A 10,561-nucleotide genomic window follows, 5' to 3' on the forward strand; every position below is an offset into this window, starting at 1 on the left:
ACTTTCCACTGCTTTGGAATTCCAAATTTACACATTTTAGTTCTCAGAGCCAATTCTGCCAGTCAACAGCTGGTAATGAAGCCTGTGAGAGGCATAAGTTAGGATAGCAGCCGTATTCCGGGCCTACCACAGAGAATGCCTGTGTCTCTGGCATCCGCACCAACACAAAAACTGAAGCTTTTCTTTGAGAAGTTGCCTTTTGCAGGTGTGGTTGTGTCACCATAAAGTCAAAGGGAATGTTGCATCCAGTTGCATCCCACCAGCAGGAGTGTGGGAACACAGTGAGTCTGGATGAACACCAGGAGTAACAGAGGACTGAGTTGGAATCTAATGTGTATACAATATAGTGTGATGAAAGGGCATATTCAACGGGAACAGTATGATGACCTAATGTACATAGCTCCCCAAATCTCTCCCCAATGACCAGTTCACAAAACACAGATGTCCAAGATCCTCTGCGGGTGTTCAGGGTCAAGAATGAAAGCACTTTTGTATGTAGAACAGATTATATTGTACTTTTGGTCTAATCTCCATCCTGTCTCTGTGTAGATTATAACTTGATTAACCAGCACTTCACATTGATAAGAGGTGAAATGTGTATCGTTACATCATTTTTACCACTCATATCAATCAGTCATTTTTTAATCCAATAGAGAAATTTACAGTATTTAAGTGCTGACTCCAAGGTGTTGTTATTCCAAGAGAATTGTTTTGCTACATTACAGGTTTACAAATGCAATCAACAAACGCTGAAGCCATTGAGGAAGGGAAGCACAATGACCAGTTTACAAACTCTTAATTTATCCTGAACAATACATGACACACTTCATGTTACAAAGTACATCAACAGCATGAGTACACAAAGAGTAAATATTTATTTGGTCATTCAAACTGAAAGACTCTCATTGGCTTTCATTGTCATACAAAAACAGCATATTGCCATTACATTGTTATTGCATTATTATGTTATCTAAAAATATATCTACGGCATGGACAAATATACCAAACCGGGTGCCAGAGATGAGAAGAATCCTGAGGGTACTGCCAGGCGCAAGCCTTGCAACCCTCATTAGGGGACAATGCCCGGAAAACATGTCTTGCCATTGTGCTGCTGAGGCTTGTCCTCAACCCTGACCCCCCACTTCCTCTGCTAATCGGAGCAGTCCATTCGGGCCATCCTCAATGCGACTGGCCTATCGTTGGAGAGCACACCCTGATTTTCCTATCAGATGATGCTGGCCACTATTCTTATCCCTGCTACATTCATCAGTTAGGTAAGCAGTCAGCTAATGGAGACTAGAAAAACTTCTTTTTTCCCAGTTATTACCATTTCAAAATACATATTATTTATTATTATTATTTATAATACTATCATTGGCTGCAATGCCCTCGTCTTGTGTTTTTTTTTTCTTCCTGTAGGTATCTCAGTTGGGACAAACAATGGCCCTGTCACTTTCTCAGCAAGCCTTTGGGGCCTTTGTCATCAAAGTGATGCCAAAATTACTTAAGTGCTTTGAAAATAATGTTTATATGAATATATAATTGACTGACAACCTCTATCCTGTACATTAGTTTAAAATATGTAAGTGGCAGATTCTTAAATGTGTAGTTCCCGTTCTGAAATACTCATAATCTAGAAAAAACATTATAAAGCCAGCCAAGTATTGGAGACCGTTTTCATCTCCTGTCCACTTCAACAATGTGCAATTCACCCTGAATGACATCACTGAAGACATCATTTCTAGTCAAAACTAGATTCCAGAGTTAACTTTAAGTTGGGCCACTTCTGATTGGTGAGCATGCCTGGTGCATGAGAAGCACATTACTCCAGTGAGGTAAGCTTCACTATCTATCACACAAAGAGGATGATATAAATATAAAAATCATGTGACATTAACCATTGGGGAAAAGTGCTGGGCTGCACAATTAGTTGCAGCTTTTGCTAATTGCATTAGTTCAAATTGTTATTACAACTGAAAATCAAATAATTGTGCAGCCTTATGTCCAAGGCATTGTGTTAAAAAGAAAAAAAAAACATAATTTGGCATCACTCCAATCTGAATGGATGGAGACAGCAGAGCATGAGATGAGCTGCTTGAGATGATGTTGGAGAAGTGTGTGTATGTGTGTGTCCAAAGCAGCATGGGCAGCAGCGTGAGCAACAGTGACCACACGTCAGGACCTGCCGTCTCCATTCTTGGTCTTGAGCACAACTAGGATGACCATGGCAGGGATGAGGCAGATGGGCGTCATGACCAGGGCAAACACGATGCTGGGAGGTGGGTCCCTCAGCTCCTCCACGGCACAGTCTTGAAAGAATGTGGTGTGAATGTCGACAAAAACCTTCTCCACATCAGGATTAGGCCATGGAATCAGCAGACAGTCAGCGATCTCCTCTGTGCACTCTGTGAAGGTGTTGTAAGGCCTATGGCATTTAAAGGAGAGTTATTAGTTGTAAGTTTCCTTCCACACTGGATTAATATTAAATAAATATCAGATAGCCTACTTACTCTTGCACCATATGCCACTGACAAAGGTTTGTGTTGTTAAACTGATTCATGGCACTTATAAAAGGGTGGTAACAAACGTGGTCATGTAGAGCTTTGTAGCATTCACTCCTTGCTAGGCCAAATTCCTCACAGACAGAACAGTAGAACTCCCGACAATGAGTGGTTTTATTACCACAATCTGTAAGATAACGGTTAAAAATCAGCTTATTTCATATAAATTGCTTAGGCAAGTAGGCTTACGAGTTTGGCGCCTTCATCTAACCAGTTAATAATTTAAATGCTTATTAATGCCCTTTCTGAGACCTAATGATGAGGACAAGATAAAAAAAATCAGATTTTTTTCTTATCTTACCGTATGTCGTTCTGTCGGAATTCACCATTCCGTTGGTATCTAAAGAAAAGAGAACATTCCTTTTGAATGAAGGGGAGACATGTTCTAGTAGGCTATTCACCTTTAAAATACAAGCCTGCATCGCGATCTCCAGCCAGAACTAGTGACTCCGTGCAATATTTTGACAGAATTCATGAAGGAAGAGCATGAAGTACGTTTACAGTCCAGTTTAATCACACTTACGGAAAAAAACAGAGAGGAACACTCCTAAAAAAGTCAGGGTTCCCCTCATGACAGAGAAATCGAAATCGAGGCGGGACTTGCTGACCGTCTGCAGAGGCTTCCAAGCGTGCCGAACAGCACAGGGCATAACAGGAAATGCAAGAGGGTGGGAATGCAACGCGCTGTAACCTCCGGTTACCAGATGTTGGGGTCTTACCAGCGGTTACCAGAGGATCCTGACGGCGCCGGGACTGCCCACTTTTTGACCGCTCCTATCGCTCTCCTTTGCTCTTCCTTTCCATCTCCTCTCACGTCTCAGTTTTCATGTGGAGAGGTGGGTGGGTAATATTGTAGTTTGCCCTGTCCACGTTTCTTTTCCAAACGTAGGCAACCCAAGACCAGGTGCAAAACTTTCGAAGAAATAGCCTAATCTTTTTATTATTTTTCTTAGGCTACCTCCACTCGTCAATTGCAATTTCATACATCTGGTGCTTTTCTGAGTTTAAGAGGACAATTATTTCCTTGTCTGGCATGGCTGGGCCACAACATGCACCTTCTTAGACTTAGAACGTTTTGGACCAGTCACAGTTTCAGAGCTTTAGTTCAAAAGAAGTGAGGGAGGCTGTCCAGAGTCCTCAGTGAGCCAGGCGCTTTGTGTAACATTTGCAGGCTGTTTGCCATGTGAGTGCAAGTCTTGGTAAGACTTCAGACAACAAACAGTCTTTTCTGGACATATAAACTACAACTTGTTAGAAATGTTCAGATCAAATTTTACCCTTTTGACTTATGTATGCATTGGCAGCCGGTGCCTTTAGATTGCTGACTTGTTACAATGTGCTTTGGCTCAGTGTTATAAAGTGGTGTTGCTGTCCCTTGCCTGTCATATTGGGTTGGGTTGTTGTTGTGTTTTGTAGGTTCGTTGTTAATGAGATTTTAACATGATCTGGTTGAAGGAGACGGACGTGGATATTGCTGACAATAAGGTTTTGATTAACCTTTGACACAGTCCATGTGTGGGCCATGTGGCCAGTCTCACTGGTGCTGCGCTGGCCGGCAAGCCTGCCCTGTGTGTTTGCTGGCCTGAAAAAGATCCCCCATGGCTGTTGCTCTTGGCAGTTAACTCAATATCTGTTGTGCATTTTCTCAGCAAGAGGCCCCTCCACAAGTATGTTTGTTCTATCTTGACTGACTTGATCTCCTGTGGACTTATGCTCACATCACATCTCTCACACATGATCACAGAAACCCATCTTGTGGAACACGGTCAAAAACACTGCTGCTTGCTTTAACCATAATTTCCCAAAGAGGTTGGAGAATCTTTCGTATTGTCAAGTTGATTGGTATCGACCTTTAGATACAGGAGAGGCGAGTGGAGAAGGTCCATTCCTTTGTTATTTGTCACATTTTCCCTTGCATGCTTTCATCACTTGAGTCTTCATCTCGATGATGGTTTGATGTTGGAGGTACACTGGTGCTGAGTTCCATGACACCACTAAAGCTATAGGACCTGCCTGATTGACGAGGGATGTGTTTTGTCGTGTGTGTGTGTGTGTGTGTGTGTTAAATTACGAGTAAACTATGTGTCTTCTCTGTCTGTCAGTCTTGTATTAAAGGCATTACAGTATTTACTGGGCCTGGCCTTCTTTGACGACCTGATAGGGTTCAGCTTTCTGTGCATGCATAGAGTAGAAAAAGGTTCTTACTCGGCTTGTGTGTTTCATGTGTAGGCACTGGAGAAGAGGGGCGGACAGTCTCGGTCTAAAAGTCAAGGAGGAGTTTTATGTCAAAATTCATTTCAAACTTACATTTGTGCTTTGTTTTGTGAAAATCAAGGTGGTTATCAAATCAAATGTAACTGAGTAAGGTTAGAAGTCACTAATGTGTCCCTTGTCTGTGTCTCGTCTTGCTGCAATCTATGAGAGGCCAGGCTGCTTGGTAAATATACACAATGATGGTTAGATAGAAGATTTGAAATAACAGGTAAAAGTCTCACTACATTTTGATACACTCTCTTTCCACTCAATATGAGAGATCCTTGCTCCTGTGTTGTTGTAAAATGGGCTAATGATGTCTTATTCATAAGGCCCTAATACAATACCTGCTTTTTCTCACATATTATGGAGCAGTCACTCACATCTTGTCCATAGCATGCTATTGACCTGATAGAGAACGATCATCTCAGTGGATTAGAATATATCCAGTATGGTACAAACATCCATCCCAGCTTCTTCCTCGGCTAACTGAACAAAAATCTGGGCTTGGCTGACTACATTTATCCAAAGAATTTGGAATGTATTGCATCCAACAGATTACAAGTTTAATATTGCAAAGACCCAAATCTTTCATGTAGATTTCTCACCCAGATTTGCTTGGTGCTCTCTGGATCCTTCCTGTCCCCCATGTTCTTGCTCTCATTCACCAGAGCCCTGATGTTTCCCAGCAGCAGGCTGGTGTAGATAACTATGAAGACAACACACACAGTCACACACAGGGCCTCTCAGAAAGAAGTCTTAATATAGCCACTCACAACACAGTGATAGTGTGTAATGTGCTGTTTTCATTTACAGGCATGCGCGCGCACACACACACACACACAGACACACACACACATTTATTTATTTATTTAGCAAGTAGCTTACAAAATAATGGATAACATTCAAGTTACATTGCAAAGGTGACCTTAACAAAGGAGTACTCCAGAGGATAAGAATGCAGAGGTTTAAGTCATTTGGTCGAACAAGATAGTGGTTGAAGGAAAAGGTGGTGCATACATGATAAGTGCATGCAGCACACACACACACACACACACACACACACTACATAAATATAGCAAGGCAGTGAAATCTATGAGATGTTAGACATATTTCTCTTCTAATTGAGATTGACTATTCAGTACCAAGTGAGTCAAAGAGTTGCTGAGTCTGTGGGGGACAGGGCGGGAAAGGATGCTCTCCTCCCATTCTTCCTGTGCAAAGGGTCTCGGGTGGTCATTTCCTGTACTCCTCACTGTGGTACACAGCAGTAAACACTGCCTCGCTAAGCCTAGCTATGGAAATTAATATTTCTCTCTCAAATTCATTGACATTACTGTAATATTTATCCACCCATATTAATTTGACTGTTTTACCATATAACCCCGGTGACCATTTAAACAGCACTATTATGTAACAGGTAATGTGAACATGTAGGGGAAACAGCTTTTCTTAGCAACAACAAATACTAATGTTGACTTCAGTTGTCAGTGTGTGTTCATTGTGTGTGTGTGTGTGTCTGTGTGTGTGTATGTTCACTAGACTCATTTATTACCTCTACATCTGTTCCCCAACACACTCCCTCTGGCACTCTAAAACTGCCTGTGAGAATTCTCAACTCTCCAGTCAGCTTAGCACGGCTACGCAAAAACCCAGTGGTCTGTCAAGCTCTGTTTCTCCCTCTTTCTCTCTCTCTCCCCCTGTCTCTCTGTTCCCCCTTTTTCATCTACATTTATTTCACCAGTAACAGTCGAGTAAGAATAACACAGCTTACCCCAGACGAGAGGAGAAGGAGCGGGGACCCAGGCTGAGGTTCTCATGGTGTCGGCTCGCCTCTGTCTCTCCTCGGCCAACTCTGAGCGCATGTGAGAGAGAGAAAGAGACACTCGCCTGCGGCAGGAAAGCGCTATAAAAACAACAGGAAGTGTTAATTTCCTCAGATGGGTGGCGAACACTCACAATGGGACTCCAGCACCAGCAGCCTCTTATGCTCTCTCTCTCTCCCGTCCCACCACTCCCAAATCCTTTTTTTTCTTTCCATTTTCTGGTGTGAGCCCCTCTCTCTGCCCCTCTCTCTCTCTCTCTCTCTCTCTCTCTCTCTCTCTGCCGCTCAATCTTTCTCTCTCCCTCTCTCTCTCTCTCTCAGCCTTAGAATAAATATAATCTTCCATGCAGATTCCTCTATCTGCATCTCAGTATAAGACACAGTCTGAACATTGAAGCCTTCCCTTGTTCAGATTTTTTTCCGCAACTTCAGGCATCAAACACATACACACATGCCACCACCCCTCCAGAGTGATACACTCAGCTAATGTAAAGCACAATAAAAAAAAAATAATAATAAACCAGAGAAACATCCCAAATGCTCCTTGGGAACGCTCAAGACCTGCTGGGTTTCCATATCTAACCCTGACTGAGAGAGACTCCATTAGGTCAATGTAAGCCATAGCAGTGTACCAAAGATCAGGACTTTCAGGCTAACATGTTCTCTTGGGAGAACATTGACACAATTGTCCTACCACTGCTGGCAGCCTCTGAGGGACACCTGTCACTCTGGGCTATAGTGTACATGTACCATACTGACCCCGCAAAGCTGTGGCACTGTTTCTGGACCTGGCAGGGGTGGAACAGTGGAACTAAATGAATTTGAGCAATCTCTCTTAAACCTTTGGATTCAATTACTCTGTCAAGAGTCAGCGTGACAATTGATGTGTTAAGCTGCATATGAGTTCAAATGACCACCTCACCATTATAATTTTGCCAGATGTTGATGAAAGCCTTCTGAATGAAAACAGGTTTATGCCATTTTACCACAAAGTTGTCTCAGCCCATTCAATATATCACCCACGTTGCACAAACACAGTGACAGTTGGTTTGGCCTTTTTCTGTGTTTGTGTGTGTGTGTGCATATGCGTGTACATGTCTGTGTGAGTGTGTGTGTGTGCGTAGGCATATCTGTGTGAGTGTGTGTGAGAGAGAGAGAGTGTGTGTGTGTGTCATTGCCTTTGCGTATTTAAGTATATATACTTTTTTGATCCCATGAGGGAAATTTGGTCTCTGCATTTAAGCCAATCGGTGAATTAGTGAAACACAAACAGCACACAGTGAGCACACAGTGAGGTGAAGCACACACTAATCCCGGCGCAGTGAGCTGCCTGCTACAACGGCGGCGCTCGGGGAGCAGTGAGGGGTTAGGTGCCTTGCTCAAGGGCACTTCAGCCGCGGCCCACTGCTCGAACCGGCAACCCTCCGGTTACAAGTCCAGAGTGCTAACCAGTGGGCCACGGCTGCCCTTCGATTTCATTTCCAATGTCTGTGTCTGAGTGTCTGTTTACTGCCTCAATACTGACTCACGGCTATCTCTGCATTCCACCCCTACCACGCGTTTATCTCATTCACAAATACCTCCCTGTGGTCTGTGAACAGGGACATCCAGTCAGGCTTGGGAAGGGTTTATGAGAAGGCAAGCCTCTGCTTCGCTGATGTCCAGCACAGCACTACCGCATGATGTTAGATAAATAACCACTGTGCCTCACTGAAGCTTAAGATCGTTGCCATGTGAACAGACATCGAATAGACTCGAAGCACCACATGTGCCTGAGTGCAAAACTCCAAGAGTGACCTGCTGTCTTCTCTTCCTCTTCCAGGTAACTCCTTTCAGAAGTGTTTAGTTTTTTCTCCACAGATTTCAGGGACTACTGGTGGAAATTAAGCAATTGTTGTTATAACCTGGTCCAAGACATTTTCTCTTGTATTACAAGATTAATGTTTATATGTGCATTGTCCCTGTTTCAAATAAATACATTTCCATTCCATTTGTTGGGTGTTAGATCAACTCTGACAGTTTTCAGTCTGACAAGTATGGTTGTGTGTGTGTGTGTGTGTGTGTGTGTACAGTCTACTTTAAATCTGACACTACGTTTTTGTAAAACACGTTGATGGTATCCACTATGTGTTAAAAAGACAGTGTTTTCAAATGTTTCTCCGTCATCACAGACGTAGATGACATAGGTGTAGTCTGATTGCTACACCCTGAGCACTGCTGGAGAGAATCCAGTGAACCACTTGGGTCTCTCTCTCTCTTAGACTGCTGGGTCCGAACCAAAGACTCGGAGCTCCATATAATGTGTTTTTGCTGTGTTAAAGATAAAGCCTGATGACAAACACTCCCCCACCCCCCACCCAGCGCTGGCCCTAAGGAATGGCTTCCCCTGCTGCTGACGCACGCGTGGCCCAGACGCTCTCGGTGACGCACAGCGCAACACACCATGCTGCACAATCAAACATGCTGCATTGTGTTTACCGTTAACACAGCTCTGGGACTGGGCAGTGTTTTAGCTAAAGTGCACACACATACACACACACACATATAATCACAAACAAACACACACACACACACACACACACACTAACTCAGCTGTTCCCTTCCCTCTTTCCCTCTCAGCTGGGCTTGGACCAGGGCCTTGTGAGTTCAGAGAGGCAAAATTGTTTCCACATTTTCGTCCTAATCAGAGTTGAGTGTTTCTTCTTTTGCACGCTGGCTCTCCGTTGATCGCACACTGTAACTGATTTAATGACCGAGGAACCGTGGTGTAAGAGCTGGCTAGAACACTTACTACAGGACAGGGGCCTAAGGAGGAGCTAAGGGTAACTAAAGGTCACTCTGCACCACAGACACATCCGATGTGGAACAACGCGCATGGGAGCACAACGCCATCGAGGATGACAATGTGTTTTATGGAGAATGATTTTTCGCTCACCAAAGACCCATGTTGTCTTACGCAAACATGACCAATCATCTCAACAAATGTTGTCTCAGTATCAGCCAGATGTAGGCAGGGCCTGTATTACAAAACCAGATGATTGTGATGATCACTACTTTGAAGCTTTCTGCAGATGTTTTCCTTCTTGAGTTGGTGGACATAAAGCCAATGTATGTGCACATAAAGCTTTACATAGAAAGGCCTAGGGATGTGATAGCCCAACAAGTTTGTCTTTGTTTGCCTTTTACCAGTGTTTTTTTGGTTACACTTTACTTGACAGTGTCGACATAAGAGTGACATGACACTGTCATGAACGTGTCATAAACAAGTCATAAACGTTTATGACATAACGCTTCTGTTATTAAACGACATTCGGTTTTTGTCATAACAAGTTAGGGTTAGGGTTAGGTTTAGAGTTAGGGTTAGGGATAGGGTTAGGGTTGGGGTTAGAGGTTAGGATCAGGGTTAGGGTTAGGTTTCATGTGTCATGACAGTGTCATGTGTTCATGACAGTGTCATGTCACTCTTATGTCGATACTGTCAAGTAAAAGTGTTACCGTTTCTTTCAATTCAGTCAGAGCTATAATATTACATGCTTGGGCCACCTTGCAGTAGCCTTGTGATGGTTTATCATATCCTTGAGATCTCTTGAAATCATTGTGTAACTTGTCACAATAAACTCCAGGCATCTCTCAATTCTCTCTCAATTATTACTTTTTATATGAGTTTGTTCTGCAGGAATGTTTTGGTTCTGTCTCCACCCTGGGGGCAGTATGTTCTACCATGAACCTATACTTAGAAAACTTCATGTCCACTGAGGAGGTAGATGCAGAAACAAATACTGTTTCATACACATTCCTGGTGTACTTCAAGTCCAAATGATGGTGTTTGCGATCTGAATAGCATGTTTGGGTGATTGTTAATTTAGATAAACATATAGGCCTAATTACCATACATGTCAATTAAGAGAACAGAAAATAATTA

The 10,561-nt window shown here is 43.1% G+C and overlaps 1 protein-coding gene across 1 annotated transcript; it reads right to left on the reverse strand.

The window, feature by feature from the left end:
- Positions 1 to 856: 856 nt before the first annotated feature.
- On the reverse strand, positions 857 to 6,791 carry ramp2 (receptor (G protein-coupled) activity modifying protein 2). Its single transcript, XM_076265117.1, has 6 exons — positions 6,589 to 6,791; positions 5,423 to 5,523; positions 4,767 to 4,821; positions 2,863 to 2,901; positions 2,511 to 2,688; positions 857 to 2,425 (listed from the first exon to the last, which is right to left on the reverse strand). Exons 1-6 carry the CDS (start codon positions 6,677 to 6,679, stop codon positions 2,176 to 2,178), a joined length of 714 nt encoding a protein of 237 aa, XP_076121232.1. The 5' UTR covers positions 6,680 to 6,791; the 3' UTR covers positions 857 to 2,175.
- Positions 6,792 to 10,561: the final 3,770 nt, after the last annotated feature.

This window comes from Alosa pseudoharengus, unplaced genomic scaffold, assembly GCF_046254945.1.
Source record: "Alosa pseudoharengus isolate Yale_2024_CS ecotype anadromous, Long Island Sound unplaced genomic scaffold, YU_APseudo_1.1 YU_APseudo_1.1_scf_4, whole genome shotgun sequence".
Classification (NCBI taxonomy): Eukaryota; Metazoa; Chordata; class Actinopteri; order Clupeiformes; family Clupeidae; genus Alosa; species Alosa pseudoharengus.